Below are 16,503 nucleotides of genomic sequence, written 5' to 3' on the forward strand. Positions count from 1 at the left end.
ACACACACACACACACACACACACACACACACACACACACACACAGGGGACCATTCCTTTGATTTAGCTTTTTGGATATTCAAAACGCTTGTACACTCACAGCTCGAGGCAGAGAGCCGAATGTTGCTTGGCAACAGGCTGAATGCAGCATTGCCGTGGCCACATGCTCCAGCACTGAGTATTTTTATTAATTTGCTCAACAATCTGTTTCCCCCCCCCCCCCACATTATCTCAACACGTGCGAGGGAGTCTGCTGAGTCACTGGCTGAGCACGAGCGGTTTCCAGAGCTAGCAGAGATTTCCAGTGAGGCCCTGTTGGCGACGAACAACAACCTAAGAGGTCTAGAGGAGGAGGGGACAAGAGAGAGACAGAGGAGATTGCTCTTATTTCCCTCCCACCATTGTCCGCATGAAGATATCAACAGAAATGGTAAAACAAAACACCACCACAGAAGGAGGAGGGGGAGAGGGAACAATGTGTTTATCTTGGGGTCATAGCATGCAAAGCTAATGGCTGGTTTATTTTGCTTGGCAAGGGAGAGCTGATATTGAGAGTAGATTGAGGGAGGGAGGGAGGGAGACAGAGGACAGAGCAGGATGTGACTTGCAAGCTATCATCTTCGGCCAAATTTCACTTTTCTGACGGGCAGTCAGAGCAGACAATCTTCCAGAAAGGGAGGGATTTGGGGAAGGTTATGGTAAATGACGCCTCCAACTCAGTCATACGGTGACTCACAAACACAAATAACTGTGTTTACTGTGTGAGGCCTCAAGAGATTTACTTTGGAGTACCTGAGAAAATGTTAATCTCAAAACAATAGGCATTATATAGTAATAAGCAAAGTAGAAATAAAACAATAAAAAAAACTTATAGATCAACTGAACCTCATGCCTGGAATAGAGAAAGCACCTGGTGGTTTCAAAAGCAGATCCAAACCCAGTTGCTGTCGGATCAGAGCCTTACCTGAGGAGGAGGTGGTGGTTTCATGGTCACTGCAGCCCTCTTGTCCTTCCTCAACAGACGCAGACGGTCCAGGACAGCTGGAGCTGGTGGGACGCTGTTGCTTTCGGCGCCTCCGAGACCTTTGCGACCGTAGCATATTCTGATCCACGAACTCTTTAGCCCCTTTCTTCAGAGGAGGACAGCGGAAAAGAGTAAACAGCACGATATATAGCATACTCGAAAGCGAACAGAATGCACGATTAGGTTACAATGATTGTGAGGCTGGCATACCTCTAACTGGAAGCAGTCTACACCACATGGTTCAGTCTCTATGCGGATCTCCTTATTCTTCCTCTTGTAAACATTGGGTGTAGCATGGAAAGCTTTATGGAAAGAAAGAAAACGTATTTTGACTCTCTGTTTGTGCATCAGTTATGGTGCATCAATGAGTATTAATCACAATCTCACTGGGACACATCACACCGCAGGAGAAATAATAATCAACATAAATCAAGCCTTTACGGTGGAGGAAACAGTCGTATTTGAAGCAACGTCTGCAGAAGAGCGTGTGGAAGGAGTGTAACGACTGCTCCCGCTGTACAGACTTAGCAAAGGGTCCGTCCAGGTTGGGGGTGCAGAGTGGGGGCAGCTTCACCGGGCGGGGGGGCTCCAAGAGGTCCTTGTACCTGTGGAGGGTTTTAGTAGAAATATATCACATGTGTAAAAAATTCCTTCACCACAGCACTGCTTATGAATTGAAGTCGGTGTGAGTGCCGTGTGAAGTCGTAGGTGTTTCTTTCTAAAGCTCTTTCAGATGCTGATCCAACTGCTCCTTTGAGTCAGAGCGCCGGAGAGGGAGAGCCACCATTATTACTTTCCTCCCTGACAGCTTGCGTCTCCATGGTGAACACTAGGCAACGGCCTGTTTCGGGCATTGTGCGCATGGATTCACAGTTTCGACTGCACTTTTCTTACTTTTCCTTCAGCTCCTCCGTGGTGCCTTTGTAAGGAAACATTGAGGCGATGGCGTTAAATATCTTATCGTTGGGGACCTTCTTGATGCTGGACGAGTCCCTCACTTTGGGAGACAGAAAGAAGGAGACAAATGACACAGTTTTACCCGCATGTCATGCTTTTGATACAGATTCACAAATAAACCTTACGCAATGTGTTCTTTTAATCATTTTGCAATGGTACAAAAGATTTCCCAATTCTCAAGGCCGCTTTTCTGAAAACAGTTCTCAGAGAAAACCGTGGTGTTACACAAACACTTCTTTTTCCCCCCCAATATGTTTTATTCATTGCCGCTCATTCATGGATGTGTTCGTGCACCAGTGCCTCAGTGACTGTTTATCCAGGTGTGCTTCCATTTCACAATCACTAAGTTTCACATGAAGCTTGGTGCAAGAGTTCAATGAGTTCTGTAATAAGAGCCGGGTCACATCAGTGTAATGGACGAACAGGTTTTCCTCACACAGCGTACCCATGCAGGGACAGAGGGGCAGCTTCAAAGTAAACAATGCCCGTGCAAACGCTGCTGCTGCGGCAGGGCGACCTTGCGGCAGCTGTACAGTGTAATGAAAAGGAACAGTGCCAGCCTTGTTCATGCTGCACAGCCCTCTTGTTCCCTCTCAGGACAAAGTCTAAACGCAGCCGAAGACTTGCTCACCCTCAGTGGTGCTCCTCCTCTTCCTCCTGACAAATGCCACAGCGCCAGGTTTGGCATCTTCCGAACCCTCCGCCGAGCTCCTCCTCATCGCTCTCTCGTCCTCCTTCTTTACCGTCACCTCCGCCACGGCCTCTGCCGCCGTCACCGCTGCTTCTTCCTCTTCCTCCTCCTCGTGGTCAGAGTACTGGCTCAAGGCCTCCACCAGCTCTTTGAAGACCTCGTCGCTGATGAACCCCCCCTCTGGGACACAGATAACATGTCAGAAGCTAAAGTGCCAATGCCTTAAATATTAATCCATGTTTTCCACACGCTTCCAGGCTGCATCATCAGCACATAACAAGCAAAAAGTCCCAAGGTAACGCTGCAGTGATATAAGGTATGACAGGCGCTACATTATTCATTCAACACACACCTCTGTCACCATGGACACCATCGTAGTTGTCGATGAGTTCCTCCAGGAAGGCCTCGTCCTGTTCCAGCACCTCGTCGCCCATGTACGGGATGTTGTGAAGGAATGTCTCATCCTCCACCTAAGACACAAAAACTCCCATCAAGACAGGTAGGCGACCAGCTGATTGGCGCTTGTCACGCCACCACCCGTGACGCTTCTGAGGCCGCTACGGCCGGTAAAAATGTCAAAGTAGCGTTGTGATTTGATGTCGTACCATGAAGTTGTGCTGCAGAGGCGACCAAGAGTACATGAAGGGGATTCCTGCCACTGTAGACAGTGGTCTCATGGCAATGGCTTGAGCTTTGAATTCTGGGAAGCCAAACTCCACCGTGCACATCTGTAAGAGAAGCAGAGGTGCGTTGGGGATGACAAGACAATAGAGCAGTCCTCAACATTATTGGATGATTTTCAAATATATATATAATCAAATACACATGCTGCTCGACACCCCAACAGGGAAAAAAATAAACCCAGTAAACACAATAAAGGGGAATCTGACAGCATGGGGGGAGAGAAAAATGCTGTCATGCCCTCAGGTTGTTGTTTGTATTATGAGCTCCCACAGGGATAGAAACCACTGTTAGGCTGCATACTATGATCCATTTCTGGCACACAGCTTTGTTCTGAGATATTTTAGGAACACTTGACAACCAGGTGGGAATCAGAGCAGAACACTGGTGCTGCTAAGGAGGATGCAACGCGACGGAGATGAGGAGTTGTTTCTCACAAGACATTCACACAATAATAATTGGATTACTTGAAAGCCAGAGCAGCCTGGGCAGGAACACATAGCCGGACAGTGCATGCAGGATGCTATGTGCAAAGTTATAATAGTTTCAATTAATTTTTATAGCATAAGCCTAATCTAAAGGAATGGCCGTAATGTTTATTGTTTACAGTAATCTTCGCACTACTTTAGTGTCCAATGTGAAGCGACTGCGGAATAGTTCACAGCTTATTTTCATTTTGGTTTCAGATTGCTATAATAACCCAGGTTATATGAAGTTATGTGGTGCAAAGGGTGTTATTTTAATCTCTTTAGCACACACTCACACACACCTTCTTGTTGGCCAGAGCTCCACCAGACGTTGACAGAGGGATGGACTGAATCCTGAGCCTGGACCACTCTTCATTCAGGAGATTTGTCTGCTGCTCAATCTTTTGCCTGTTGGACATGAACAGGGTCTGGAATCAAACAGAACAAAGAGCATGTCACAACTCCTGAAAGACACATAAACACACACAGTGAGTGCTGCATATAAAAACACTTATAAGCCCCTGATGCCATGCATACAGTACACATGCATGAATTGAACAAACACCTGTTTTGCAGCAATGTTAATAATTGTGTTGACCCACCTTGACCTCCTCTACTTTTTTAAGGCGTTTTAATTGGCGAAGGCGCATGTACTCAGACTTGACCCTCCGTCTCCACTCCAGCAGGCTGCGGGACGGTACAAAGGAGGAAGGCTGAGGTTTTGGGGCTGGTGGGGCAGCATCCGTGTCAGGCGCCGGAGCTGCAGCAGCTGTTTCCTCCATGACTCTCTTTAAAAAGACAGAGATACTATTTGGCCCACAAAGGTGTTTAAAAGGTGCACGGTACACTATCAAATGAGTGATTGCATCTTGGACATTTATTTTAGGAATTTTCAATAATATTCCTACAAGGCTTTGCAAAGTGTCTGTGGGACTCAATTGCAAACTACCTATTCTATCACAATACTTCTCAATAATACAACTAATGGATGTTGGTATGCTCATAATTGATAGTTTGGTGTAACAGTCCCATTCTATAATTTATGTTATTAAATTACTAAGTCTTTACTACATTATAAGGTGAGTACAACATACTCTCTCCCCCTGCCTCTCACAGACATAAAACTTCCCCATTCACCCTTACTGGAACGTGAAGTCTATTTAAAAGAGTGCCCCCCTCTGTTTGCAAAACAAAACTGAAATTTTATGGAAAAAACAAAACAAAAGGGTTTGACACTGGTGCTTTAAATCGCTTAGGGCAAGACTTCAACTGACCAAACAATGACCAAAACAGACCCATCGCGTGAGAACAAATAAGTAAAGTCGAATTATTCAACAGCACGGGGCATGGTCCACATTGCTCAGGGGTGGGCGTGCCTCTTCAAATAAAAAAAGCAATATGAAGCGGAGCAGAAAAAAAGTGCGTAGTACAGTTTTTTCTGTGTTTCACAAGCACCTTAGTGCACATCAACTTCCCTGTCTGAGCTAAAACAGAATACAATGTACGTACAACGATAAAACTGCGCTCGGGAAGCTGCTCTAGCGCATAAATGTTTTTCTGGACTGCGAGACGTGCACACGTTTCAGCCTCAGCTATGAAGTGCGCTACGTCCTGTAGCTGCAGCCCCGTTGAGACAGAGCCTCAGAGAATCCATTTAAATGTGCAACACTTTAAAGACGTACGCACCAGGCACCGCAATGACAGCACGTTTTTTTTTTCCAGCGGACGCGTGTGCACGTCTGCCTCTACATCCAGTGTCGCAGTTATTAAATACCTTCAAATCCACGGGCTTGCGTCCTATTTGTTGCGAAAAGATCGCAACGCGATCAAGTCCCTGTCTGGGTTTTTTTTTTTTTTTTGGTTCTTTTTTTCTTTTTACAGTCGAGTCGAGATATCCGGAGCAATTAAAAGCGGTATTTCTTATGGATCTGACGCAGATCTCTTGTCCACACGGCGAGGGGATCTCAGAGAATGCCCTGCGTTATCCATAGGCATGGTGCTGGAGGTTGTTGTTGTTGTAGCTTACAAATAGCTGCGCACTGTCGAGCCAACCCGAGCAAGGAGGGTGACGTCTTTATTATGATCACAGCCTTTCCTAGCAGAGGACGATTTATGACTATTCTGCGACCTGGGAATAAAAAGTAGCGTGGAGCAGCAGCCACGGCATAGCCATTTACACGCGCACACAGGAACTGATGCAACTGTCCAGAGTGCTAGATCGCCATCAAAATGCGCGAGGGCATGACGCTCTATGGGTTTCGATTATAGATTTTGATCGGCATTTTAATGCAATGGTTAAAATTAATTAATTAATCTCACAGGAATTTTTTTTGTGTTTTTTTCCCCTTTAAATAGCACAACAAATACATTGCTCACAACACCGGAAATATATTCACATAACAGTTATAATTACCCCGACTGTGCAGATTGTGAAGGTAAAATAACTGTCCAAAAATATTAAGAGCGAAAAATGATCAATAGTTGTAAACTCCTACAGTGGACTTCTACCAAACGAAAAACAGTTCAGCTGTTGTTCCGTACTCCTCCTCCAGGGAGAGCCCGACGCATTTCATCGTCCGTTTTCGGAGATGGCTGGATGACGGTCCTCGGGGCACTGATGCCTTCACGTACTCCACGTAAAACCCTAATTTACTTAAAGTGACAACAAGCACGTTTTAGGTTTGTGTTGAGTATTTATGATCGACCTGATTGGTAGAAGGAGCTGCATCGTTTAAAGCCTTAATTTATCAAGCATTCCTTAAATGATATACATCTATTCAAACTTACATCTATTTGTGACAGTGTGAAAAACAAAACAGGAAATACTAAGCAACATACATTCCACAAAAGCTATTTGCATAATATATATTGTCACACAATCTTTTCTCTTTCACAGACTTTCAAACTTAGGTTATTAGGAAAACATCTCTTTTAAATACCTCAATCAGAAAAAAATGCATATGTTTCAAGGATTTTTGAGATATGACCATTTCCCTGAAAAGAAGAGGGGATGCCCTTGTGGACATGGCCACATGCCTTCAATTATTTAGCGAAGAACCATGACTCTATTTATTTAACTTATTTATTATTGGTTGTTTTGATGTTGTTGATGCATGAGGGCAACAAGTCAAGTATGAATTTAAGGATACATGTAGGCTATATTGTAAAATGTTATCCTGCATCATATCATACAGGCTGTAAATATATGCACATTATTATCTTTATATTCACAGCAGCTTGGTTTATTTTATATTTTTCAAAATAAGCCCGAAATGAATAAAAAGAAACCACAAATAATGCTACTCCTGTGGCACCCAAGATGGCACTGTTCACCTACTTTTCATCCCATGACACAACATGTGCTCATACACATTTGGATAAAGAAACCTGGTCCGACATGGTGTCATATCATGTTATACCAACACGACGGCCTCAGTGTGTTTCTCTGTGCTCTCTGGTTCTACCGTTAATGCCATGCATTCCTGATTAGTAATGATGCATTGAGTGAGCAAAAGTCTCTCATATGATAAGGCCTGTTTGCCGTGTCTACAGTTGTATTTGAAGTAGCTCGCCATGTTGATACCGACCTGTCAAACGAAAGCAAACACACACAGGAAGATAAGTTTGGGGAGCATGGCTGCTATCAGCAGGAAGTTTTTAATTCTGTATCATGTAAACAGCGTGTGTTGGTCTTGGCGCCTGTCATTGTGGGACTCAACATGGTGCAGCTTTTATGATCTTTGACAGAGGCTTGGAGATGAAAAGAATTACAAAGCAGCTTGTAATACCCCCGTCATTTAAAACATTCTATTCATGTACTGTATATACGAGGCATTTATTCATAGAAGAGTGACATTCCAACTAAACATTCACTTATTCTGCTTTCCTCCGACAGAATGTTTGAAACATGTCAAGCTCCTCCTTGTAGGCACAGCAATTCACACTTCAACTTTACATAGAAAGTTTGATGCAGATTAATCTAATTGTCTGTTTGGGGGATTTTTTAATTCCAGTCACATACAAAAAAAGAGTGGCCTCCTTTTTCTGAAATGTAATGTGGAAGCAATTTTGGCCCAGCGCTAGTTGGCTCTCTCCCAAGTCCAGCAGCTGAGAAAGAGCACTCATCCTTCAGTGACGTGCATGAGTGCAACAGTTTCATTTTGGAGATCCCTGCTGCTTCTCTTTACCACAGAGGCTGAGCGTGACATCAGATCCAGAGGTGCTGGGATGGGGTTGCTTCATCATTAGATGTTGTAACACAGCACAGACACAAAAAACACATATTCCTCACTCACCAGCAGTGACAGTAAAGGTCATGCTCTACAGCAACAGAAACACAAACCCATAAAAGCATGTTTATGCTTTTACTGCATATTATTGCATATTACTGCATATGTGAATTAAGTTACATCAAGCTTTTTGTTGCTCCAGATGGAGCCATGCAAAATCAGTTGCCTCAAGTGATGTCACTTGAGTCAGCAATTGCTGGGGCTGAAGTTTAAAAATCTGTCCGTGTGGCGTTAGAAGGAAGTGAGCTTTCCTGCTTCCCACTCTTCAAGTCTGCTTGACTCTAGCGACTCAAAGCTACGTTAGTCGCTACTAGCATAACACCCCCGACTCTCTTACTGAACTCTCTTCAGTCGAGTTGCATTGTGGATAATTCAGGTGCCAGAATTTGACAGGGAAGAAAATGTGTGGAACAAAAAAAAGACGATATCTCTGGTTCTGCTGCATCAGTTTGGATTTAGTACTCTTTTAAATTGTCATACACCATTTGTTTTTTACTTTCATTAACTGCTATTTTTGGCAAAAAAACCAAAACGCAGTTGTAAACGCACATCCACCCATTCATCCTTCTATCCACACATTGTACGTCTCTCCACCCTGAGGGGTTCCCAGGCCAGACGAGATATATAAACCCTCCTGTGTGTTCTGGGGCCTCTTACCCGTTGGACATGCCCAGAAAACCTCTAAAAAGAGGCATCCACGAGGCATCCTGATCCAAAGAACTCAATTGGCCCCTTTCGACGCAAAGGAGCAGCTGCTTCACTCTGAGCTCCCTCCGGATGTCAGAGCTCCTCACCCTATCTCTAAGGCTGAGCCAAGCCATCCTACGAAGGAAGATCATTTTGGCCGCTTGTATCCGAGACCTCGTTCTTTCAGTCACTACCCCAAGGATGCATTCCGGTTCGGGTCCCTCTTCACCGCAATGGTCCGGTACAACGGCCGCAGCACTGTTGACACCACACCAAACCGCTTGTCCATCTCCCACTCCACTTTATTCTCACTCACAACCCAAAGGGAGCAATCCACCATTTTCCGGCAGAGAACCATGGCCTCAGACTTGGAGGTATACTGACTCTCATCTCAAACCGCCCCAGTGTGTGCTGAAGTTCACGGTGTGATGAAGCCAACAGATCAGACGATGTAGTTCTGTTGGCTTCATCAGCATCGGTTACAAGAAACAACCCTAGGGGTTGTAAACATAAAGACTCCAAATGTACCTCAGTTTATTTACTGTTGCGGTGTAAGTGAATGACATCAGCTGACAGGAGGTCAAATTGGACTATAGCAATTCCCAAGCAATGCATTTCTGTTGAAACGTCTATATAGCAGGGACGATAAGTAGTTGCAGCATGAATCCTTTTGCTCCAAGACTGCTCACATGCTATTAGTCCACATGTGTCTGAACCCATTCTTGAAAACAAAATATTGCTTGTATTGATAAAAGCATGAATCAAAGGCAAAGGTAGAGATACAGAGAGAGGGAGAGAGAGAAAAAGAGAGGGTGGGGCTCTCCCTAACTTCTCTCTTTCTGTTTTGAAGCAGAGGGTGGGATGAGAGAAAGAAACATAAAGAGAGAGAGAGAGAGTGATGGTGGTGCACCAGTGGACCATAGTTCTAACCTTATCAGAGGCTCTCTGTCCCATTGTGTGAATCCGCCCATCCTAGGAAATGAGGGCTTCCTGTTGTTTTATAGAGCCTTCCTGCAAAAAGGTTGAGATATGTAATCCCTACCCACCAGGGAAGACGAACAGAGCGTTATCAGACAAAATGACAGCCGCTAGTTTCCCACTCATGAATTCTGGGTGTTTTTTGACTCTTCTCATCTGGGGTAAGTCGACGATTTATACTGTCGATGTCTTTACTCTTAAATGATACAACTTATTTACTTGCCCTCTATCTCGCCTCTCAAGAGGAATGCTTTTGGGGCTTTCTATGATTGAGTGGCTTTTACAAAGGAGCTTAGCGAGTCTCATGATTGAGTTTTATACTTGAACAGTTTGGTTTAAGGGCCATCGAGTGATTTTTGACCAAGCTGTCTCAACACATTTGTTCTTAAAGAAGAATTTGTGTTACAGTGGATCTTCACCAGATCATTACAGTTGATTTTATGATTCATGCTGTCGTTATTATTAGCTCCTATTCATTAAACAAGCTATTTTATTCTTGTGGGAGGTCAATGTATTGTAAGTGTATATGTCCTTGAGTTGAATATATTAAGATTTCCTCAAAAGAGTGGCAGACAAAGGGAGGATGCATTGACCTTTTCACTCCTTGCAGCGTACTCCTTGTTATTTCCTTTGCCTCCTCTAATTTCACAAGTACTGGAATTTGTATACACATGATTATCATCATAATTCAATTTAATAGGTGTAAAAGTATTTTTTACTTTACTTCTTTAATCCAATAATACATTTGATTTCTCTTATAGCAGGATGCACAACAGTGGTTTGTCTGGTTGATGAAGAGTTAGCGGCGCAACCGGCCACAATGATAGGTACCGTATCTGTATTTATTTAAAAATAATAAAATATATAGGCTTCATGATCATGCATACTTTGACTAACATCACCTCCTTTTTCTACAGGGTATCACTCAACAGAGATGACGTTTGCCAGTAAGATTACATCTCTTTTCTTTTACACTTAATTATTGACTGTAAACTAAATATCTGTCAAGTAATCTTGCTTTTATAATTTAGCAGAAATATATGAAAGTTATTTACATGCTCTATATTTTAAAGTTACAATAGTGATTATATATTTGTGTGCACTGGGGGATTGTTTTGGATCAGTTCCTTAAACTCATTTGCTTGGCCTGGAACTGACCAACACAGAGAGCAGAGCACAGCGATCCCGTTTCTTTGCCAAGAACTCCCCGTGTGTGTACTATCATGAGAATCCAAGACAAACTCCCGAGGAGGTCTCCACCAGTGAGGGGTCAACAGCAGTAGACACGAGGCCCACAGTGGGTTTGGGTCAAAAGGTTAACTTAAACCTCATTATGAAAAGACCCCACCTGGCTCAACTTCCTGAATTTGTTCGTCATTCACCCCATGCAACGTCTGTGATCAACGCATGAACTCCGGGTTGTGAAACAACTGGAACTTTGGAGCAGCGCCCCTTTCACTGTTCCTCCTCTTGTGCCTTCCTTTTTTTTTTTTTTCTTTCCCCTAACTGTCCCCCCCTCCTTCCCCTGCCCACCCCCCCCCCCCAAACTCGGAGCTCCTCCTCTGCTGAAAAGACACATTTCCTGATGTCATTACTAAATCAAAATGCTGCTCGGCAAACAGATGTTGTGAGAGGCCCAACATGTGGATTCAGTGACATAAATGAACAAGTTGGTCGTGAGAAAACAACTGTACATTCCATTTTTCATTCAATCGATGAAACCACCTCTTACTCAGCACTCTTTAAAGTGGTGAGCGGTTACAGTGAGAAACTACTTTACAGATGTCGCAAAATCATCAGACATAAAAAAAAAAAAACAACGAAAGTTTCCAACACATGTGTTTGGAAATATCAGTTAGCCGGCCTTTTTAAACAGCTGGTCAGCTCTGACTATTAACTACTACTTTCTTTATTAATTAACCTAAACATGAAATCATGCGCTGTCTGCTCAGCACACCCTGCAGAGTCATGATTACATCCACCCCAAAAAGCTAAGCCCTAAATGTTTACTTATGTTTCCTATTTGGCAGAGGCAGCCCAAAAGGCAAATAAATCACATGCTGTGAGCTGGCCAGGCCTTTCGACTGTGAGAAACTGAGACTAAAAAGCAGAACAAGAGTTAAAGAGTAAAGGGTTTTCAGATGTGAGTCCAGCCCAGCTTGGGTGTGCTCCCTTTTATTTGGGAGAATGGAGAGGACAATCTTTGTTGCCTCCACCCCGTTAAAAAAGGGAAGAAAATCCTAGGGAAACGTATGTTGGAGAGGGGAAGAGCGGCTGCCAAGGCGCGGGGCCGTCAGACAGATCTTCGGAGAACATCTGGTAACTGCGGGTAACACTGTTTGGACATCTGGTAACCGAAGGTTACACTGCGTCTCTTCCATCCTGTCGGGTTTCCTGTTATGCCTCGCTGTACACAGTCTAAGAAGTTTAGGTTTATTATACATGGTCACCGGTTGGGGAAATCGCACCTTTATTCATTTTTTTTCTGACATGAAGGGAGCACTTGGTTTCATTGGGGTATTCCTCTCCTTCCTCTGCGGTGAGTGTGTGGTCTCCCTTCTACAGCTGCAAATGCCTGCCTCAGTACTAGACACGTGAAGCAACTCATGAGCTACAACAGACTGAAATACTCTTTGCATTGGAATTTGCTACGATGTATGTCTTTGATGAACTTATTTAATGAACTGAATTAGAAAGACCTTGCATGACAGATTTAAAGAGAGTTTATGTCAACTGCCTTTACTACTTGATGTAAAGTTTTCAATCTAAACATGTTATTCTTCTCTGTTTAAGATGCCACTCAAGGAGACTCTACCTTGTCATTTGGTAGGTGACATAACTTTAAAACATAATACATAGTCATATAATCTTATGTCATACTGTAAACCCAGAATTGAATGGGTATCTTTTGATAATGTCCAGCACATATTTATTGTCATTTTCTAATCTCAATCTCTCTTTCTCTGTTCAACTCTTCAACTCTTCAACTCGTACAGCTTGTGGGAATAATTCTCAGAGTTGTCCGCACTACTGCAGCATATGTGATGATATTTATCGTGCGTCAACAATGGATTGCCTTTCCATGCTGCTTGACTATCTATGTCTCCCCAACTTTAATACCGCAATGGAATCGCTGAACAGCACTAACTGGTGCACTTGGGGCAATGTGAGCGGGTAAGTAGTAGTGTGTGTGTGTGTGTGTGTTTATATTTGCAGTTAATTCGTTTTAACATGAAAAATATTGCTAAATATTTGCTGATGTCTGAATCCTCCTCTGCACACTCCCTGTCTCCACACTGCAGTTTGTATAGTAACCTAAGCCTTTGCACAGAGGAGATATCGGACTGTCTAGGGATCCCATGGCCCAACCCGCTGGTGGAACAGACCTTTGTGGACATTCACTCCAGCTTTTTCAAGGATTGTCCCTCAGAGGAGCTAAGCGACCCACCACCGGTCATCGTCTTTGCCCTGGTGATAACTCCCATCTGCTTGATCCCTGTCATGGTTAGCCTCGTGGTGCTCAAGACCAAGAATGGGGACGGCAGCTCCTGACAATCCTGAAACTCGGCTCTTCTCAGAATCATCAAGAATATCACGTTTTCCCTTTCCCCAAACTGAGGGCTATACAGCTTGTTCACGCATACACCGCAGCTGCGCTTTCATCCCACCAGTGACCTTGCAGAGTACTGAGATATCTAAGATATGAGCCACGGAGGAACCCCTTAGAGGAGATGACACTAATCAAGAGTGAATGTCATAATCAGTGGCATCACAATGATTGTGTCAATAACAACCTCCCCGACGCTAACGGAGACATACTGTGACAAAATCTACGTTGATTGACTGTGAGATCTGAACATGTATCTATTGATCACATCACATTTTGCACACCCTATTCAGAAAACAGAGCTTGATTTTTACTGGAGAACCCAGTCTTCAGGGTTATATTGACAAAAGCTGTGGCGCTTGCAAAAGGAAAGTCAAAATGTGTCTGTGTTGACTCTCCTCATTGTGTTGGACAGTAGTCGTGTTGATCAAAGAGAAGGTCGTTTGTTATTAGTGAACCCCTGAACTCTCCTGATGCAACTGATTTTTTGCAGCCACTCAAACTTAACCCTGCTTTGAGCCACTAACTCGACAATGTACAGCACGTATGCAAAAGGCAAATTTTCTTTAACATCGGCCATCCAGTTTGGACAGACGGACGGACAATCGTCTGTGCAGCCTATAAAGCGACAAACACTGAGCAACGACACGAAGATATAAGTGTTATCTTTCGCCTGAATCATGAAAATGTGGTTATGTTCTGTTCAGCCTTGAATGACGATAAAGCCGCCTTCAAGTGCTTTGAGATGTGGATCAAAATGTGTATTTATATAACGTGTTGTAATTATGCCATTGTGAGAACTTAGTGGACTTACTGTACCATCTGAGAGAACACATTCCGCCTGCTCTCACACCATTTACTGTATGTATTTTGATATACTTTTTTACATTTTATACAATTAAATCTATATACTCATCCCGACTGTCGGAGGAATGAAAGCCATCAAAGCTGGTTCTCATTCAGTTTTAGCCAATCATACCATGAAAGAAGCACCATTGTATTCAGTTCAGCTCATGTTCGTCACTACAACATATTGACAGTGTTGCAGCTTCGTTCTGGCTAAAGTGCCCTTTAACCTTTGTCAGTATTTGATTAAACACCACTTTCCCTGGAGTGCAGTCCAGATGGCATTGCTTTGTGCCTCAGGTAGTGTTACACTGTATCTTCAGCAAGCAGTACACTGTGGTGCAGTTGTTATGCTGCACAAGTGCTGGTGTAGTGAAGGAAGCAGTGACAGCAGTCATGTATCACACCCTCATCTGGCACATACAACACTGCAGGGTGGGTCTGTGTGTGTGTGTGTGTGTGTGTGTGCGTCTGGCAGGGCTGGGTGGGAAAGTGTGTTCGGTGACCTTCTTCCTCTCTAGATGTCGGGTCATCCTCCCCCCCCCTGATCTCATCCAATGCTGTGTTGCTCCTTACTGTTACAGCGGGCCAGAAACCATTTCTGATGCCTTTATGCAAGATATGATTGTGAAAACAATATCCATCATATTCTATTAGAAACATTACATCAAATGTTTCGACAAACAGTGTGTTTGGGTGTTCAGTAAGCCAGTCGAATACCCTCTGTCAATATACAGTACATGAGTTTGTGTTCGGTTAGGAAACCCTGCCCTCTAGTGGTTTAGTGTGATATGGGGACAGACTGCTTTGTGACTCAGTAGCAGCACTTAAACAACAAGACTGTTATCTCTAAGAAAAAAAAAAGTTGCATGTTAATTCAAAGTTAATTCAAAGTTTTTTTCTTTTTCATTCTTAAAGCAACAGTGGTATCACCTCGGCTGATCCGCAGCTGTTTATCTTTGTGTACAGACAAATAGCTCATCTGTAAGCCGATATGTGTAAATGTTTAGTCTGCAGAAAAGGATTGGGCTTCAACGTTTGTTTTACCCGATATTTGTTTACATTTTGGAAAACTGGCAGCATTAATAGTATACTGAATTAGCTAACAGCAGTTCCTGTTTGTAATGTACGCAAGGATGTGTGTAAAGACGACTATTATTGGACCTTGATTCTGAACAAAACCTAAAAGTTCTGGAGTTTTAAGGAGTGTAAAACAATATACATAGAACGACTAATAGCTAAAAAGATAATGTCAGTTACTGTAAAAGCTTACAATACAAACTTAATGGGTAGATCCGGGCAGCAACAGTACTGTGAAGTATGCTATAGGACTCCTTTAAGGGAGTACATGAGGCCAATAGGTTATTCTCCTGTCCCTCAGCAATGCCGCAGCACAATCACACAACATGTCGGGATGCCTCAACTTGCATATAAATCAGCTGATCTGAACACATTCCCGTGGGCCTCAGTTTCAACGATCTGTGCTGACGCTGAAGTGAGATGACGTGATGCTGTGGGGTTGGAGCTGTTGGACAAGGGAACATGTCTGGAGTTCTCCACACATATACAGTATATTGTGTTATGTAAAAACTGACAGTAGTTAGTTAGTAGATAGTTTTGATTTACAAATAAGGAAGATTGTCGAACTTTTATTGACACCAAATGAAATATCAAATGCTGCATGTGTAATTAATGAAGCTAAGTGTTGTTCTATTTTAAATAAGCTAAAAAGAACAATTGAGACAACGACATAGACAATATAAAAAATCTAAATCAAAAGAAATTTTGTTCGATTGTAAAAAGTTATTGCACATTGAAAACGCACCAGTCATACACTTATTTCATTATAGCTTGATAATTTAACAATGATGATAAGGAAAATAAAAAGTAAAAGAAGAACTGAAGCTAAACAGTGTTTCAGTTTTACTTTGTGGTCGTGCTGCCTAAAAAAAACACGAACAAACCTCCAACGCCACAGTGGCAATGTTAAGTTAGCTATAGGCAGCTTAGATGTTAGAAAATATATATGGCACACCCATGTATAGAGGTATATACGGTATATATCTAGAATCGAGACAGACGATATCAGAGACTTTTCTCTCTCTGCAGTGGTGATCACACCCACACTGCGTCTCCAGTGGCAGCTGCTCTGAAGCCTTTGCCGGGGCCTCTGGGTCTCCTCATAGAGGGAGCCGATGACTGTTATGGCCCAGAGATCTGCCAGAGTGGTTGGAAGGACAGCAGGTAAGGGCATCCGTACATCAACCGCTGGCTCC

At 43.3% G+C, this 16,503-nt stretch overlaps 2 protein-coding genes across 9 annotated transcripts in view; one reads left to right on the forward strand and one right to left on the reverse strand.

The window, feature by feature from the left end:
- The window catches only part of ezh1 (enhancer of zeste 1 polycomb repressive complex 2 subunit), an 11,169-nt gene extending 4,749 nt beyond the window's left edge, over window positions 1–6,420 (reverse strand). For 3 of the 6 annotated variants that reach the window (XM_031867687.1, XM_031867683.1, XM_031867685.1), the window contains exons 1-10: window positions 5,595–6,206; window positions 4,423–4,608; window positions 4,123–4,248; window positions 3,278–3,400; window positions 3,025–3,142; window positions 2,613–2,852; window positions 1,919–2,021; window positions 1,466–1,629; window positions 1,235–1,326; window positions 965–1,130 (exon numbers count right to left, since the gene is read on the reverse strand). In XM_031867687.1, coding sequence (XP_031723547.1) covers window positions 965–1,130; window positions 1,235–1,326; window positions 1,466–1,629; window positions 1,919–2,021; window positions 2,613–2,852; window positions 3,025–3,142; window positions 3,278–3,400; window positions 4,123–4,248; window positions 4,423–4,602 — 1,312 coding nt within the window. In that variant the 5' untranslated portion in view covers window positions 4,603–4,608; window positions 5,595–6,206. Of the gene's footprint in view, window positions 1–964; window positions 1,131–1,234; window positions 1,327–1,465; window positions 1,630–1,918; window positions 2,022–2,612; window positions 2,853–3,024; window positions 3,143–3,277; window positions 3,401–4,122; window positions 4,249–4,422; window positions 4,609–5,594; window positions 6,207–6,233 lie in introns of those variants that run through there. The other 3 variants (XM_031867684.1, XM_031867686.1, XM_031867688.1) reach the window with 3 other exon arrangements.
- A 3,405-nt stretch (window positions 6,421–9,825) lies between these two features.
- On the forward strand, window positions 9,826–14,911 carry ramp2 (receptor (G protein-coupled) activity modifying protein 2). Of its 3 annotated transcripts, none has more exons than XM_031867595.1 (6): window positions 9,826–9,935; window positions 10,539–10,601; window positions 10,692–10,721; window positions 12,568–12,600; window positions 12,771–12,948; window positions 13,077–14,911. In XM_031867595.1, the coding sequence occupies exons 1-6, from the start codon at window positions 9,875–9,877 to the stop codon at window positions 13,324–13,326; spliced, it is 615 nt and encodes a 204-aa protein (XP_031723455.1). In that variant the 5' UTR covers window positions 9,826–9,874; the 3' UTR covers window positions 13,327–14,911. The 3 variants fall into 3 exon arrangements, with proteins under 3 accessions (XP_031723455.1, XP_031723454.1, XP_031723456.1); XM_031867594.1 differs by having other exon boundaries at window positions 9,827–9,935; window positions 10,536–10,601; XM_031867596.1 differs by lacking the exons at window positions 9,826–9,935; window positions 10,539–10,601; window positions 10,692–10,721 and adding an exon at window positions 11,328–12,313.
- Window positions 14,912–16,503: the final 1,592 nt, after the last annotated feature.

Source organism: Anarrhichthys ocellatus, unplaced genomic scaffold, assembly GCF_004355925.1.
Source record: "Anarrhichthys ocellatus isolate YVR2014 unplaced genomic scaffold, GSC_Weel_1.0 scaffold40, whole genome shotgun sequence".
Taxonomy (NCBI): Eukaryota; Metazoa; Chordata; class Actinopteri; order Perciformes; family Anarhichadidae; genus Anarrhichthys; species Anarrhichthys ocellatus.

What these genes read in the sequence shown, in the direction of transcription:
- ramp2 (XM_031867594.1), top strand. Translation starts at nt 9,875, where the DNA reads ATGACAGCCGCTAGTTTCCCACTCATGAATTCTGGGTGTTTTTTGACT. An exon ending in GCAACCGGCCACAATGATAG is followed by an intron (nt 10,602 to 10,691) that starts GTACCGTATCTG and finishes CTTTTTCTACAG; the next exon opens with GGTATCACTCAACAGAGATG. An exon ending in AACAGAGATGACGTTTGCCA is followed by an intron (nt 10,722 to 12,567) that starts GTAAGATTACAT and finishes TCTCTGTTTAAG; the next exon opens with ATGCCACTCAAGGAGACTCT.